Below are 18,847 nucleotides of genomic sequence, written 5' to 3'. Positions count from 1 at the left end.
TTATCGCATGAAGAGGACAGAGCTTCGTTTTTAAGCACCTGTGGAAGTACTTGAAACATAATATCTTCTCAATATATAATTTTTGGTTATTTCCTTCAGGAATAAAATGATTAACTGTCTTCTGGGATAAGCTCAAGAGCCTCAGCTGGACATATTCTAAATAACGGGAGTAGTTCTGTGATTTACTGAATATAGCAATCACTTTTTTTACTTTTCCTTAAGGAATATTTATTTGTGTAATTGGTAAATAGTTGGAGGTAACCAACGCTAGCTTTGTTGGTTGTTCTATTTTGCTGTTGTCTTAAAGATACAGGAAATGATAAAGCAGAAACTAAAGTTGGTTTTCCCTCTAGCCCATCATCATACTTTTATATTAATAGAATTTAAAATATTAAGCTTGCAAATGGAATAAATCTATATAGTTTGAAATTGATGGAGAGAGATTTGTTTGCTTTGTGGACCTCAAGTATACCTGCTCTCTACAAAGTCAAATAAGATTAGGATGAAATTACTCTGGATTTCCTAGGCAAAAACACACCAGCTCATGGAGTCAGTGAAACTATATATATATATATGTCAATGATTTGAACTAACAGTTGTTAAAAGTGAATTTTGTTAGTTGAGAATTAAGGAGATTGAAAGCAGATGCAGAAATAGCTATATCCACAAACTAGCAACATTAGGATATAGAAAAGTTATCACAGGTGAAAAAAACAGCATAGCAAAGCACAAATTAAATGGGTGAATGTGTGTATTATCATTTTATAGAGTAAGAATGGGAAATACATGCATCTCACTCTAAGAGAAATGCATTTTTACATAGTTTGAAAATCACACATATTCGCAAGCAAATACATCCAAAATGTCACAGGACATCCGTGAGGCAGATCTGTTTACTGGTGACACATTAATACAGTCTTGCCTACGTGAAACAGAGGAGCAGAATCTACAACTGCCAAACTAAACCAAGATTAAAGACCTTATTCTTTTTACCTAATTTTAATCTGACATTTCTTTTCTGCTAAAATCAATGTAAAACATTAGCATAAAGACATAGATGATTTTTTAGGAGTTGTATATTATCCAGAAACTTCCTCATTCGTGTTATCTTTATTAATAATGTAACATTTTGAAGGATTATAATTTGAATTGCATTTTATGATTCTCTCACTACCACCTTTGTTCACCCATAATAAATATTTCTTTAAAGAAATCAAGAGTATGTAATGCATGGTAAACACTATAGAATTGCATTGATTTTAAGTGCTGAACTGGCTACTTACAGATACATAGTGATTCTATATGACTGAATTGTATATTTACATATATAGTCAAGTTTACAGTATTTGTGTTATTATTCTCTCTTTTCCTTTTTTAAATTTTTTATTCATTTTAGTTTTCAGTACTTCTACCTTAAGAGAGGTTGTGTATGGTAATCTGAATTTGTCTATAATTATAATTTTTAAAATGTAGCATTTATACATATTTTCATTTTTCGTGTCAAGCTCATTAAGATGTACAAGATTGATTCTTGCTAAAGTATACAAGTATGCAAGGATCATGTGATAAATATTTTAGTGATTTGACTATAAACATTTGTGGGGCTTTTTGGTAATTTGAGTATTCTGTCTGTTGGATATAGGAAAATCAAATGTTCAATAAAATATTCTCAAGTGGGTACTTTTCTCATCCCTAAAATACTAGTAAAGTTATATGTTCAAAAAATGACTGTTAAAACAACAGAATATAAGCACAGAGTCTTAATTTGGTAAACTTAATGTTTGTTGCTTCTTTTTCTTTCTTCTTCTGATTATAGGCCTAGTTGCTTAAGCGAGATTTACATAGAACTTTGACAGTCATCTGCAAATCATAAGTGTTTGGTGGCAAACCTCCTTGCATTTCAAGGTGATTTTTTTGGGAGCAGCAATTTAACTTAAAAGAAAATTTATATATATATATTTTTTAACCACAAATAAGGCCCAGATTTTCAGTCTTTAAATTATGTTTAATTATAGTCTAATTGAATAGTGAATTATAAAGGGGAAAAAAAGATGTAAACACAAACTTAAGTATATGTATTTTAGCCATGCGCTTTATGACTGAAGATATAAAAATAGAATTCAGATCTTTTAATAGCCATGTAGTTTTCTCAATTATATGCCAAACACTGCTATATTTGTAATGAGTGCCTTGGATAAAAGGCATTTGTTTTGAAGCAAAATAAGGTAGATGCTAGATTTTAATACATCTGATTGGAAAAAAATAATTCATCAAAAATACTAGTTGCCAAGATGAGAAGGAACTATTGATATAAATTACTATAAGTACCTCTGAAATATGTACATTATTGGAGGAAACTTCGGACAATAGGGAGAAACTCATTTTTAAAAGAAATATTTGAAAATAGTTAATGAATTTAAGTTTCAAGAGTTTATGATCATTACTTTCTTTTTAATTTTTTTTTTTTGTTGTTGTTGTTGTTTTTAATTTTTGAGGCAAGGTCTTGCTCTGTCATCAAAGCTGTAGTGCAGTGGTGCCATTACAGCTCACTGCAGCCTCAACCTCCTAGGCTTAAGTGATCCTTCCACTTCAGCTTCCCAAGTAGCTGGGACTGAAGGCACATGCCGCCATGTCCAGCTAATTTTTGTATTTTTTTTCTAGTGACAAGGTTTCACCATGTTGTCCAGGCTGGTCTCAAACTCCTAAGCTTAAGGGATCCACCTGCCTTTATCTCCCAAAATGCTGGGATTACAGACAGGAGCCACAGTGCCTGGGCCGAGCATTATTTTCTTTTTCTTTTTCTTTTTTCTTTTTTCTTTTTTTTTTTTGAGACGGAGCCTCATTCTGTCGCCCAGGCTGGAGTGCAGTGGCGCCATCTCGGCTCACTGCAAGCTCCGCCTCCCGGGTTCACGCCATTCTCCTGCCTCAGCCTCCCGTGTAGCTGGGACTACAGGCGCCCGCCACCGTGCCCGGCTAATTTTTATATTTTTAGTAGAGACGGGGTTTCACTGTGTTAGCCAGGATGATCTCGATCTCCTGACTTCGTTATCCGCCCGTCTCGGCCTCCCAAAGTGCTGGGATTACAGGCGTGAGCCACCGCGCCCGGGCGCCCGGCCTGTTTTCTTAATAAAATTTGTCTATGTGGAGAATTCCTCTCACTTTATAATTCCTTCTGTATTCTTAGGAGATACACTGGTGCTAAATAATATGCATAGAAAAGGTGTTGATTATTTTATATATATTATTACAGCCAATATCAGTATCAAATATTAGCATCTATTAAGAGGAAACATGTTCTGTATAGGGTGCTTACTGCTGAGGAAAAATTTAAGCGCTGAGAAGAATGTAGGCATTCAGTTATTTAATTATATCTCATAAATAAAACGTTACAATTATTTGGGGTAGTTTAGGATTAAAGAGGTTGTTCTTTAACCTTAATCATAGTCTAACTAATACACGACCCTTGACATTGTGTCTTTCAGGAAGTTTCCTAGAGCAGTGTTCTTAAATTGTATCTTATTAATGTGAAATAATGTTAACGTATTTTGATTAACATAAATACTAAATGAAAAGTAGCTGCAGTTAGTGCTGACAATTGTGAGCAAAAAGAAATACCCATAATTCAAACAGCTTTGTGTGCGATAGAAGGTGTATTAGTTTTCTAATATTATGTAAGAAATTTCTGCACATTTAGCAGTTTAAAGTATCCTTTATCAACTTCAGTTCTGTCAGTTACAATTCCAGGCACCCTGTGACTGGATTCTTGTTCAGAGTCTTAGAAAGTTCAGATAAAGGTGTCCACCAGACTGGACTCCTTTCTGGAGGCTGTGGAGAACAGTCTGCTTCCAAGCTGACCAGCGTCCTCAATCTTTTAGAACTGAGGTGTTCATTTCCTTGCTGGTTGTCTTCCTTAGACTGTTCTCAGCTTCTAGAGGCTTCCCGCATCCACTGGCACATGGCTTTCTGCATTTTCAAAGCCAGCAATAAAGGATCACCCTTCTGTTGAAGTATCTCTCACAGTTTGAAATTTCTTTGGGTTTAGGAAGGACCCAGTTTAACTTGTGGGCTCTAACTTGATAAAATTAGACCCACCCAGATATGATAACTCAAAGTCATCTGACCTAATCATGGGAGTAATATCCCATTAGATTTCACACACTCAAGGAGAGGATTATGAAAGGATGAGGGACGGGGAGATCATTTTAGAATTCTGCCTATCATAAAGGAAGTGAGATCACTGTGAAGATAAAAGAAGACACAGACTTTTAAGATATTGAGTAGAGAGAGAATAGGTTGGTGGAATGAGACTTAGGTTTTTGGAAGTGAAATAAATGGAGAAGAGGAAAAGGCAGAAAACTATAATACAAAGACAAAAGGAAGAAAGAAGAAAAATGTAGGGTTTAATCTAAAATGTCATGATTTCATAGGGCTTAGTAAACTGTGTTACACAGCTTGATGGCACATATCCAAAGGCAGTGAATACAATGATATCTTATTTTGGAGAGTAATTAAGTATATATAAGAGTGTGGATGTTGAGGAGCAAATTAATGCATAATGGTGCTTATAAAGTAATGGTAATCTCTCCATGATCTTACTGCAAATACAGTGTTCAGTGTTGTGCAGCATATCTCCAAATTATGAAAACCAAGGAGGCATTGCTAAAGACTGTTGTGATATTATGAGTATATAAAAGTTGCACTAAAAAATTGTCAGATATCATACCATGCACATCACTTCATGTGTTCAAGGTCCAGTCTAAGGCTTTTACTTCTTTAAAAATAAAATAATATTAGAAATTCAATATGGGGTATTCAAAAGTTTTTTCTTTCTCATTGGAAGTTAGCATCCTTATATGGATTTTTATGGCCTGGAACCTATAACTAGCCTAGTTCTTACATTTTTTTGTAGTGGTTTAATGACTGCTTATTTTATAACTTATCAATTGTGGGTTTCATCTCATTATTAAATCTCAACTGCTTGAGTATAGGAATACTTCTTTTCTCAGCAGTGCCAGCTTGCCCTTTCCCTCAGTTCTCTCCCCAACATTCTAATAAAAAGGAAGAGAGATATTATTAACAGTATGTTTTAGCATTTCATAAATGTGAAAAGATACCTTGTCTAGTAAACTTGGAAGCTGTTTTGTACTATACTCTGCCCTTGGAGATTTAAAATTCATATTTGTGTATTCGTGCATTGAGAAGTCCTGCAACATTTTTTGTATTTTAATATTTTCATGTACTGCTGATAGATCCCTTATAACAAGAGGTTGAGACCATTATTTTGATCTTGCTTTACTTTTCAGAGTCATTTAAGATTTCAGGTTATTTAGTAATTCCAGTTTATGTGAAGCTCTGAACTTGTATTACATGCCATTTTTTTTTCCCCCAGAAGTTATGGGTCCAAATAATGAGTTGTTATTAAGAACCTTTTGCCAGCTCAGTTTCTAAAGCAATGGTAATAAAAAGAGGTTAGAAGCTATAAATGGTGTGTGGTATGGTATGCTAATTGACATTTCAAAGATCAGTGAGAAAAGCTGAAAACAGTCTTTTCTACTAATCCACTTCTGCCTCTTTTATCCTCACATTTCATTTTCCTCAACTATCTTAATACCCTTCTTATTTTTCCATATATAAAATTAATGCAAATCTTTGAATAATTAGTTGACTGTAGCTCTGCAGCTCTTATTTTTAAGTTGGGGAATTAAAATCATTATTTGTGTTTTCAAAAATAGAATTATATCTAGTTTATTTTTATTCTAAAATGTCTCGTATTTGATAACTTCTCAGAAATTTGATTCTTAACTCAGCTTTATTGTGATTTTACGACTCCAGAAGAGTTTATAGTTGACATTTCAGTAATTAAATTCCTTGAAAGAGTAATTTGCTATGTTCTTTCAAGTATAAATATGAAACAGGTTTTTATTCAATAATGATAAAATAATCTTTTTTCTGGATCAGTTCTGGGAAGATTGGTGTTTGGCGTATATCATATAAAACACACTCAGCACTTGTCTGAGGTAAAGTGCAAATAATAAACATTTGTTTTGATACCTATAATTTTAGAAATCTGTACTCTAAATGTATACCTGTGTCTATGTTTTTGCTTTAGGAGTACAAGATCCTCAGCATGAGAGAATTATTACTGTGTCTACTAATGGAAGTATTCACAGCCCAAGATTTCCTCATACTTATCCAAGAAATACAGTCTTGGTATGGAGATTAGTAGCAGTAGAGGAAAATGTATGGATACAACTTACGTTTGATGAAAGATTTGGGCTTGAAGACCCAGAAGATGACATATGCAAGTAAGTTATCATACTTGAAATTCCAACAATGTAACAACTGTTAAAGTCTTTCAAATTGCTTAATTTTGATGATCTGATTTTAAGTAACATCTTTTGTTTTGTTTTTCTGATGATCTAAGAAATTTCCAGCCTCATTGAAGCTATGTTTTATTTGAAGTCTTAATTTAAAATCAGAAGACACATTGTGCGTACATAGTCATTATTTTCTACCTCTTCTAAAATGATTTAATATAATTTATGGTAAAAAAGCATATATGGAATAAAGCTATTTAAAATAAGGAATAGAGAATACAAAGCTGTATAAAGGAATATAGTTGTGCTAGAAAACCTAAGTTGCGGTTAGTGCTGAAAATCTTATATTTGACCTTCCTCATAGTCAAATCAATAAAATAAATGATAACCAACTAAAAGAAAAAGCTCTATCCACGGGTATATGTTACCTGGATACATACACATGCACAGGACTAAGAAGTTTGAATATTACATCACAAAGAAGACATACAGTTCAGAAAGCAGCATTAGATATTTAGGCTAACGTTATGCCTTGCCAGGTAGGAATTCATCATAATTATCCTAGAAGCATTCATGAACCAAAGTCAGCTGGAGTATTTCACCCACGGAAAAGACCACCTACTGTATGTCATACAAATATTACTCTGTAAATCCCATATGAATACACTTGTCAAGGTTGGGTGGTCTTACTGAAGGTTTTTCACTTCAATGACATTTGTATAACATGAAAATATTTTACTTGAACTTCTTCACTGGATTTTTTATTTTCTCTTTGATATACAAGTTAAAAGAGAATTTTCATCTCATGGTATATTACAAATAAATATTTCAGTACAAATGAAATAAACTTTGTACTTGCTGTCATCACAGTTTTTATCTTTAGCATTTACATGGTTACATATTCTTCACGTTTGTTCTTTCTGTGACTGTATATTTCATGTTGTTTTTTTCCTTACATCTATAATTTTAGACTTTGAGAACTACAAGCTACCCTGATTATCTTTAGAAGACGACCAGAGGAATAAAGCAGATGCCCTAGATCTCATTCAGATTTTGTACATAAACAAATGCTAAACTCATTTTTCCTAACACCTATTTAGTCAGGTTTTCATCATGCTGTACTGCACCTCTTGTCTTTTTTTTTATGTAAACATAATCTTGTCAAAAATTACAAAGGGTGTAAGATTTTGCCTTACTTGCAAAGTAGTAAGTAATCCTATCCCTTTTGTGGATGCTAATGGAAGATAGGAGACTTCTGGGTCAGAGACAAAGGACTTCATTACAAAAGTAGCAGTCACTGGAGTATTATTAGCACTTTCTTGTGCTTTTTGCTAGAGTTCCAGTTCCCACAGGTCAACACCAAGAGAGCCATGTGACACCCACTACCTATATTCTTCCCTGATTACACCTTCTTGTCACTGCAAATATAATCATTGTCCTAAATTTTGTTACTCATTCTCCTGATTTTCTCTATAATTTTATAAGAAGTACATATTTCTCTATATGTGATCTTACAAAAATAGTTAATTCCTTGGCTGTTCTGAAATAGGTATCAATGGAGTAATACTGTGTGCTTTCTTTTATGATTTAACGTATGTTTCAGAACATGCAAAACTAAAAAAAATTATGCTTTTAAAATTAGTTCATATTGAGGCAGATAGCTTATTAGATCATTTGTTGTCTTTGATGTATAATATTTCATCATAGAAATAACCTTTTTTGTGTCTTCTGCTTTGATGAACATTTGACTTGTTTCCAGTTCTCCTTATGCAAAAGAGGAAGAAAACTTTGAGACTTTCTGAGAATGGTTTCAGTGTTTTAAGACATTTATATTTTCAGCTTTACTAGGTAAATTGTTTTTTCAAAGTGATCAGTTTATACATTTCCCAACAATATACACAAATTTTTGTTGCACAGCATTTTCACCAACTTCTGATCTGTCTTTTAAAAAAATTGTAATATGGGTAAGTGTGAAATTGTACCTTCCCATTGGTTTTATTTTGTTTTTCTGATTACTAATAAGGTTGAGAAATTTTTATATTTATTATTGGCCATTCATATTACCTTTTTATCATGCCTGCTCATGTCTTTTGCTCCTTTCTATTGATCTGTTTATCTATTTAAATTTTACCTTTAATTTTTCATTATTTATCTGGAATTTATTTATGTTTGTGGTATGAGGTTTTTCAGGAGGGTATCCAGTAGTATGCCAGCATCATTTATTGAATAGTCATTCTTTTCCCCAATGAAGTGCAAAGCCAGCTAGCTTGCAGATTGGGTTTCTATATGTAGTCTGCTCTGTTTCTTCTGTTACTCAGTTTTGTTTTTCTTAATTGAGTGACACCGTCTTAACTGCTGTAGCATTCTAGAAGCTTTGTGATAAGCAAATCTCACCTTATTTTATTCCCATTTTGGAGCATTCTGGCTGTTTTGCTTTTTAGTATAAAAATAGGTTGTAGAGTTCATTGAAAGCTACTGGTTTCAACCTTTTCAACCTTGAGAAATAGGTTGTAAAGTTCATTGAAAACTACTGTTGTCATTTTTATTGTAAGAACATTGAATGTATAGATCATTTTGCAGAGAACTGACATCACAGTAATAATGACTCTCTCCTTGAGAACTTTATTTACATTGCTCCATTTATTGGAGTCTTCTTTAATGTTTATATGCTTTTAAAATTTTATTCATAATGATGTTATTATGAATAATCCATTATTTAGAGTTAGTTCTAGATTCCTTATAGGCTATTGCTAAAATCTTTCTTTGACACTACATTTCTAACTGTATATTGCTGGTGTTTAGAAATGCAATTGATTTTTTAGTATTGATCTTATGTCTAGAAAACTTATTAAGCTTTTTCATTTATTTTGACAGTTGTAGAAATTATATTTTATTATGCAAAAGATGATATTGTTTGTGAGAAGAAATATTTTTTTTTCTTCTGAGTCTTTTACTGTTCCTTTTCTATCTCTTATTAGGTTGTTGATTGAATTAGTATATACCTTTGTCTTCTTCCTGCTTTTATTCTTTGTTTTAACTTAAACTTTAAGATTTGGAATAACTTCAGATTTACAAGATGTTGTAAAGATAGTACAGAGAGTTTTGTATACTTTTAACTCAGGTTCCTCCAGTGTTAGCATCCTACATAACTTTGGCATATTTGCATAACTAAGAATCAACATTCATACAGTATTATTAACTAAACTACAGGTCTTATTTGGATGTCAGCACTCTTCCCAGTTTATCACCTTTTTCTGTTTCAGGATCCTTTTCAGATTAAACTCATTACATTTAGTTGTAATGTCTCATTAGTCACCTAGAATCTGTGACTGTTTCTCTTTCCTTGTGTCTCGTGGCTAGACAGTTTTGAATAGTACTGGTCAGGTATTTTGTAGAAAATCCCCCCAGTTTATATTGTTCACACGTTTTGTCATGCTGAAACTGAGATAATAAGTTTTGGAAAAGAATTCCAAATAGGTGATACGCTCTTATCATATCAGGAGGTACATACAACCAGCCTTACTTATTAGTGGTGATGTTAGCTTTGATCACTTATGTATGGTGGTGTCTGCTGGGTTTCTGCTCTGGTAAGGTAATATATTTTCCTTTAGTATTTTATTATTTGTAAATATGTAGCTAACTCTAGCCCATACTCAAGGAGATACTGATTACGCTCCACCTTCTAAAGGGTATATGCATATATTACTTGGAATTCTTAAGCAAAGAAGTTTGTCTGTCCTTCCTTTTTTCATTTCTTCGTTCTGTCATTTATATTAGTAAAAATTAATAGTATTTATTTTATTCTTTGTGTTACAGCCCAAATCTATCATTATTAACTTTCTTGCTGAAATTGTTCCACCTGCAGCCATTGGGACTAAAGGATTTGCTGTTAACATGTCAATATTGAGTATGATGGTCGATGAAGGTTTATGTTTTGTTTTTGTTTTGTTTTCCTTCAATTTACTTTATCATTTGAAGTACTTTCCTTCATTTTTATTTTGCTAAGAAGCATTTTCCCCATTGGCAAAATATCTTTATTATTCTTTTCTTTTGGATTTAAAAGTAAGCTGCCAACATTATGACACTGTGTACCCACTGTGTGTTGTTTAAGAACAAGGATATTTCCTATGGAACATCAGTACCACTATCATGTGAAATAAATTGAACATTAATATGAAACTCTTACCCAGTGTTTCCCGTCATCCCCAAATGTTTTTAAATCATTTTTTCATCTTTTTGACCTAATAAAAAATTATAAATTTTATATTGCATTTGGTTATTGTAACTCTTTCGTCGTCTTTAGTGTGGAAGAGTCTCCTTGTCTTTTCTTACCTTTCATGACATTGATATTTTGAACAATTCCTAACCATTCTACAGACTGTCTCTCAATATTAATTTATCTTAATATTTCTTCATAATTAGGTCCTGCTTAAATATATTGTCCAGAATGCTTTTGTGATAAATATTTCTGATTGCTTATAATGTCACTTTCTTGCATTATCTATGACATGAGTTTGGTGACTATCCACCAGATTTCTCTGTTGTGAATGTGCTTTGTTTTTCTACACTGTAATCAATGTGATTTTGGGGGATATACTTTAAAAACATGCAAATCTTGTTCTGTGACAGTCTATCACCCAATTTTTTTAGCATCCATTTATGAGTCCACTTTCAGAGACAATTATTCATTTTATGTTTTCTAGGCATTTTTTTGAAGTTTTCAGTTTTATTGTCATTAGTGTTTTCACAATGTCTCCTTAATAGGTTTTAATTTCTGCTGCATCTTTATGTCTTTTGTTTTATTGCTCATATTGTTTTGTGCTCACTCTTCATTTTGCTTTGCTTGTCTGTTTTCTCAGTTTTGCCTATGGTTTGGTTTATTCATTGTTCTTTCAAAGAAACAAATTTCGGCTCTGTTATGACTGTTAAAGAGTAATGTTTTTAAAAGGTAAAATTATGACTTCTCTGCAGATGTTAAGTAAACACGTATTAAATGTTTTATTTAACTTATTAATAAAGGGGTCAGTCAGATGTTATAACCAGTTTAATAACAATTCAAAGAACAGACACAGTTATAGATTGGGAATATAGAAATAAATGTGCAAATGGAGGCAAAAATGGCCTCTTCCACAGTGAGGGAGAGAAGTCAATTAAACTTCCACTGGACATTATTTATATGTCTATAGACAATTATTTTTATTTGATATAAATCATTTATACCTTACTGAGTTGTAAAATAGTTCAAAGACAATGAAAGGTGCTGAGCTCCGATAGAATTGGAATTAAATAGCCAGGAGGGAATTATTCAAAGCAGAAATTATGAATAATTTTCCACAAAGCACATCTCTTTCTCCACGTGGCTAGCTTCTCTCTCTCTATATATATTTTCTTTAAATTTATTTTGTTACATTCATTATATCCTTTGTTCTCTTCTGTTAATGAAGTACTTTCTAACTTCTGAAGTTGAATGTTATTTTAATTGTTTTATTTTTAAATTGTTCATATAAACTTAATAATTTCTTTATAGATACTCTGTTTTACATGCGCCCTGCCAATTTTGATATTGTGGTATTTTATTTTTTGTCCAGTTTAAGATTTTTACAATATCTATTGTTTTCTTCTTTTAAAGCATAGATTATATAGAAGCAATTTTTAAATTTTCATATATATATGAGTTTTTAAAATGCAGTTATAGATATGTAAGTTAATTGTGTTTTGAATAAAGAATGAGGTTGTTCGAAATTTAATAATTGCTTCATATGCTTCAGATATTTAGTTTTTTCAAATATTCTTTATTCAAAGAATGCATGTTCTTGCAATAGTGTATTTATGTTCGTATTACATCAACTTTTGCAGTTGTGCACAGCATCTGTATCTTGTCTGATATTTTCTTTGTGATATATCAGAGACAGTTGCATTAAATTATTTTAATAGAGGATACATATATTTGCAAATTTCACCTTGTTGGTCTGTTGAAAGCTTTATGTCATTTAAAATTATGTTAGTTGATGCAAACAATTTCAGAAATGTAATATTCTTTATTCTTACTAATCTTTTGTTTTAGCCTCAAAGTATATTATGCATAATGTTAATGTAGCAACATCAAGTAATTTTGATTTTGTCTGGCTTTCTTTCCATTCTTTCACTTTCAACTTTCTTATGTCCTTGTTTGTATGTGTACAGTGATGTTAGTATGTGTGTCTGTGTATGTTATAGTTGTCTCTCTAGAAGGGAACACGAGTAACATTTAAAAAATTCCAAAGAAATCGTTGTATTTTCACTGTGGGATTTAATCTAGTACATTGATTGTTTGTGTGGATATTTTGGATTCTATTCTGTTTCATGTTTTGTACTCATTTTCCTGTTGCTTCGATTTCCTTTCTTGCATTCATTTAGCTTGTCTTCTTATTCCATTTTTCTTTTCTACTAATTTAGACTGTACATCAATTTCTGTTTTTAATGACTACTTTAGAAGTGCACTGAACTTAAAAATATCTAAAACCAATTAACGTTTGCCCTATCCCAAATACATAACTGAGAACAATTTAACTAACTAAATGCTAGTTTCTAAGACACCATGACACTATGTTGAGAAAACAGAGCTGAGTTTATTTGATTTCTGTGGTGATGGAAAATTTTACCTTGACAGATTTAATAGTGAATTGGAGGAAGAAAAGCTACACCAGATTTTGTTAATTTGGAGTTTGGTCTAAGATGAATTTTTCAGTTTGGGGACTTGATTAGGACTGGGCAAGAATCAGGATATAATAGTTTGGAAGAGGCAGACATACCAAGGCAAGGATTTTGAGGACAGGAGTTCAGTAGTATTAGGTAGTAAACTGTTGATGCTTCAGTTGAACAAGTTAACAGTTCTTTTAGGAAATTCCTATAATGAACAGTAAAGTTATTTTCCTTGGCAAGAATCTCCTGGACTCTACTGAAGACAGTAAAATAGATAAATCGTGTTACTGCAAACAGTGAATTGGGTAGGGTAGGTGGTTTTGGTCCTTATTGTCCAAGCTGGTTTTGGTTCTCACTGCAGTTACTACCACTCCTGATTTGTATGTGATGGTTATTGAGATAAATGTTTCATATTTTTTACTCCACAAATTAGACATTGTTTTTTATTATTTTGTGTAATCACCTTTGTTTATCTTTACAGGTATGTCTACATTTGGTGCTCTTCGTTTCTTCTTGATTTTCAGAATGTTTTCTCTTGTAGGATTATTTTACTTCTTCCTTAAATACAGTCTTTAAACATTTATTAAGTGAAAGCCTATTAGTAGTAAATACACATTTATCATTTAGTTAAAATTTTCATTCTTAGAAGTTAGTTAGATTGAATATATAGTTTTAGGTCGTGTGTTTACTTTTTCTCAGTGTCTTGAAGATACCATTCCATTGTCTTATGGCTATTGAGAAGTCAGTCGTCAGACTGATTACTGATACGTCCCTATACTCTCTCACTAAGTGGTCCATTTTACAGAGACAATTGTTAGAGAAAGCATATCCATCCCTGGCTTCTGTGCCTCCTGTGGCCCATTAAACTCTGCTCCTTGCATACCAGCTTTCAGTAGATAACCACCATGTTCCAGGACATATTTACCTTACTGAAATTTTGATTTCTCATAATCCCCAAGGAATTATCTAACTTTCCTGACAGTTCAGTATTGCATTAAAAACCACAATTTTCTTTCTATCATTAATCCTACAATTTTAGTTGCAATGAACCAAGAGGATTTTTTCTGCATAACTTTGTCTATGATGCAACTAACATGTAGACTGTTGTCAAGCAAAATAAAGTTTTCCTTCACAGTGCCTGGTACCCTTAAGTTCATATTTAAACTTCCCTTTGATAAGATGGTAATATCAGCTATTTTCCATGGCAGTGCTATGGAAATAAAATACAAATGTGTCCCCTTAAATGCATTGTGAGAATTTAAACGGCCATGTTTTTAATATTTTCTTGATTGCTAAACATAGGCAAGTCTAAAAAATCTGGATCAGTATTTGTAGCTATGTTTTTAAAAGAGGATATACTCAAGTAAGATGTTTGACTTATGTCTTCATATCCCTGTTGCCCTTCTTTAATAATCTTTTATAAAGAAAAACGTAGGATGAACAAAGTGTTTATGCTATTGAAAATTTCTATTATTACAATATACTAAGTAAGTTGGATACAAATTAGGTTTTATTAGTTTTACAGCCTGACCGGGATATGCAAACAATGTGGTGCAGGGCATTCAGGTTGGGCAGGCAGAAAGGGGAAAAATGAAAATTACATGTGCATATACATATATTGCTAGGACTGTCTTTGTGTAAAAAATACTGAAATATGACTTTCATTTCAGTGTTGTCTGTGTGAGTGTTTTATGAAGGTTTCTGGTCCCTGGTGGAAGACCTGAGAGATAGAGGCTATCTGAGGAGGGAGAAAGACACACACAGAGAGAGAGAGAGAGAGAGAGGGAGAAAGAAAGAGGAGAGAGAGAGAGAGAGAGAGAGAGAAAGAGAGAGAGAGTAAATAGATGGCTAAATATAGAAATGTCGTGGATGAGTTATCAGTGGGCTTCTAGTTCTCTGCTTTACAGTCATAGGGTTATTATTTATTGATTATGTCTCCTTCAAGGATTCTGATGTCAGTGACATGGTATCCCTGGGACAACACTTTTTGTAGAGGCACGGTCTTGCTCTATTGGCCAGCCTGGAGTACAGTAGTGTGATCTTGACTCACTGCAGCTTCAAGTCCTGGGCTCAGGTGATCCTCCTACCTAAGCCTCTTGATTAACTTGAGTACAGGTACACACACCATGCCTGGCTATTTTTATTTTTATTTTTGTAGAAACAGAGTCTTGCTATATGGTGCAGACTGATTTTGTTCTTGGCCTCAGATGATCCTGCTGCCTCAGCCTCTTGAAGTGCTCAGGTTACACATGTGAGCCACTGCACCCAGCCCAGAGGGACATTTTGTTAGTAGAAATCTTATTTTTTTTTTCTGTTTGTTCCTCTTCTGAAGTAAATAATACACATATTGTATGTAAGATTTTACGAAATGAAAGATGACGAGAGACAGCATTTGAAAAAGGATAGATTAATCAGTGGGTCCAATTTAAAATAGTCCTTCATCTTCACCAAAACACCTGAGTTTCTTTTAGAACAAATACTATAACTGGTCCAATCAGGAAAAAGTTTAATGAGTTATAGGAATGCTACATCTGCTAAATGAAATAAACAGATTTTTAAAATATTTAGAATGTCAGATGATCAAAATTAGTTTTTCTTTAAAATGAAAAAAGTTTAGACATTTTTTGATCTTCCTTCTGTTTATAATAAAATAAATGTGACCTTATTATTTGCTCATTTATTTACTCTTATAATTCAACAAACATTTATTGTCTTCTAATTACCTACCACAGTAAGGGATTAGGATTTCACATATGAGTTTTGCAAGGATGCAAATATTCAAACCAGAGTTCAGTGTGGTAGGTAATTAGAAAACAGCAGTAAGTAGGAGATTGCTCGTGTCCTCAAGTAGCTCATAGTCTGGGTCAAGAGGGAGGCAAATATGTAGACAATTAAGATAAAATGGCGCCAATCCTAATATGCAATAGAGTACAGTTATTACTGTTACTGATTATGTTTAGGCTACTTTTTGTTCATTTGCTAATTTATACCATAACTGTGTATCTTTACCATCAACAGTCTCTAAGTAATTGTTATTAATTTATTATGGAGAGACAAGAGTGAATAGATTAACCCTTCCATGCAGATCTCAAAAATTCAAACACTCATTTTCTGTGTTTCACTCTAGTAGATATAGTTTTCAAGGATAGTATAGATTTCTTATATCACTGTTACAATCACCCAGTGCAAGTTGTGGGTGATAAAATTTTAAGGAAATGTTATTTTATGAAAACAATGAAAAATATTCCTTAGTTGCATGACCCTCCAAATGAAATCAAGGCAATATTGTTTATTTGGTGATGATGACTTTAATGACCAGTAAGTGCGTCATAAGAATTTATTTTCTAAGCAGAAAGTCTTCATGAGCCCCTTAAAAGGATTGAGGAAAAGGAAAGGAACTACTAGTCCACATTTAGCATAAGCAACCTTAAATTTTAGCCCTGAGGGATACAAAGGCATCACTCTCCCCATCCTGAATCTGCAGACCTGAGAATATGTAACTGGGTTTTGAACTGTAATTCACAATTTCAGTCTTGTTCATGATGGCAGGAAAAAGGATAAACAAACAAACAAACAATTCAGTACCTCTTTAAGATATGTTGTGGGAACCGTACTATAAGGTCAGCAAAGAACATTTGCCTGATGTTGTGGATGACGCTATGGTTCCTTTCTGTGGTATGCCTACCTCAGCCACTGGCAAGGGGCAGCGAAGCGGATTGGCTTAAAGTGTTCATTACATATCCCCAAAACTTGCTTTAGGAGCCCATCTCCATTTCTGTTTTTAATGACTACCTTAGAAGTGCATACTGAACTTAAAAATATCTAAAGCCGATCAATGTTTGCCCTATCCCAAATACATAACTGAGAACAATTTAACTATTTAACAATTTAACTAACTACATGCTAGCTTCTACGTCGTGCATGTGCTGGAGCATGGTGGTTACTGCCTCATCCTGTTTGGACTGCTGTAACAAGCCATAAACTGGGTGGATTATAAAGCACAGAATTTTATTTCTCACAGTTTTGCATTCTGGGAAGGCCAAGATCAAGGCACCAGGAGATTTCTGTATCTGGCAAGGGAGGGCTGGCTTCCTGGCTCAAAGATGTGATAACAAAGAAAAAAGTAGTGATCATTCAAAGATGACTATCTTCTCTCTGTGTCTTCCCATTGTTTTTGTTTGTTTGTTTTTTATTATTATTATACTTTAAGTTCTAGGGTACATGTGTACAACGTGCAGGTTTGTTACATATGTATACATGCATTAGGAGATACACCTAATGTAAATGACGAGTTAATGGGTGCAGAACACCAACATGGCACATGTATACATATGTCTTCCCATTGTTAAATGGGCGAGGGATCTCTCGTGGGCCTCTTCTATAAGAATAGTGATCCCGTTCATGACGTAATCACCTCCCAAAGACCCTGTCTTCAAATACCATCACCTTAGGGGTTAGGATTTCACATATGAATTTTGCAAGGACACAAATATTCAAACCATACCAGTGACCTAAACAACTCACCACAGCATTAAGGAAGAAGAGGAGGGTGTGTTGTAGTTGTGTAGGCAAACATAGTGTCTGCTACAGTGCTGTGGCTTTAAGTAAGAAGTAATCTAAGTATTGAAGCATAGAAAGATTAGTCATAATGAGGAGATATATGGGAATGTAATGTATATTGGGCCTTGAAGAATAGGCAAGACGTCAGTGGCTGACTAGTACCTAATGGATACTCAGGAACAGTTACTGAAAATAAAATAACAGATAGGTTACACAGAAATGAGAACTACAAATAGTGTTAGACTGGAGATGGAGAAAATAATTTGAGAATGATGTGTTTCTCTGGAGCCTGAGATGCCTTGGAGGTGTGGTAAGTGGTGGGTGTGTAATGGTAGAGAGGATCAAATTGTGAAGAACTTTGAATACTAAGCTGAGAGATTTGAACTTCCCTTTTTAGGCTATCAGAAGAAATGGTTTTGTTGAAGAACAGGGTCATGTACTGGTCCATATTTTAGGAAGAGAATGGTCATAGAAGCATGCACAGTATGTTGAAGGAGAGATTGAAGGCAATCCCTCCTTGAAGGAATTTTGTTATTTTTTAGTTGGAGATATTTTGTTATTTCTCAAACAAAACTTTAGAGGTATGTATTTTCTCAGACTTAGAGAGTGCCTAATTTTTTTTTTCTGCTTGATGGATTAATAGAAAGCATGTTGCTCTCTTACCACTACTTTTTTCTTTGTTATCACTCTGGGTAGGAGTGGGAATAGGGTTACCTGTGCACTTGTGTGCAAAGAAAACCTTTAAATCGTCCCAATGCTCTTTATTTGAAAGATATATTATTGTTTGCCCCTGAGCACAAGCTGTGGGAGAAACAAAACGACCAATTTCAATATTGCTGACATTATAGACATTTATATTGAACAAACCGAAGAATAACTTAAAGTGTTAAGTGTCCATTCTGTTAAGAAGAGATGACCTTTCTCTTTTTTCTTCGTGTTGAACAGGGAAATTTTACATGTGACCTGAGAAGAGGAGAGACCAATATTGCATCAGATCTAGAAATAATCATACCATTCTGCTAGAGATATGCCATAATAAAATAACTTTCCTGAATAGGTAAAGGCTTACATTGAAACATATAGGGATTCATACAAGGAAGTGTTAAGACTCTTCTATCAAGTGACCACAGATAGTTAGCTAGTGTATTAGTCCATTCTCATGGTGCTATAAAGAACTGCCTGATGCCAGATGTGGTGGCTCATTCCTGTAATCCTAGCACTTTGGGAGACCAAGATGGGCGGATCACCAGAGGTCAGGAGATCGAGACCAGCTTGGCCAGTCTGGTAAA

At 33.5% G+C, this 18,847-nt stretch overlaps 1 protein-coding gene across 3 annotated transcripts in view; it reads left to right on the top strand.

Annotated features, from left to right (window-relative positions):
- The window catches only part of PDGFC (platelet derived growth factor C), a 220,025-nt gene that overhangs the window by 116,356 nt on the left and 84,822 nt on the right, over positions 1 to 18,847 (top strand). For all 3 annotated transcript variants that reach the window (XM_005556154.4, XM_074040670.1, XM_074040671.1), the window contains one exon: positions 6,110 to 6,305. In XM_005556154.4, the coding sequence (XP_005556211.1) occupies positions 6,110 to 6,305 (196 nt within the window). The remainder of the gene's footprint in view (positions 1 to 6,109; positions 6,306 to 18,847) is intronic.

The sequence above is a fragment of the Macaca fascicularis genome, chromosome 5 (genome assembly GCF_037993035.2).
Source record: "Macaca fascicularis isolate 582-1 chromosome 5, T2T-MFA8v1.1".
Classification (NCBI taxonomy): Eukaryota; Metazoa; Chordata; class Mammalia; order Primates; family Cercopithecidae; genus Macaca; species Macaca fascicularis.
The sequence above is the reverse complement of the archived record's forward strand: the minus strand, read 5'-3'. Positions and strand labels throughout refer to the sequence as shown.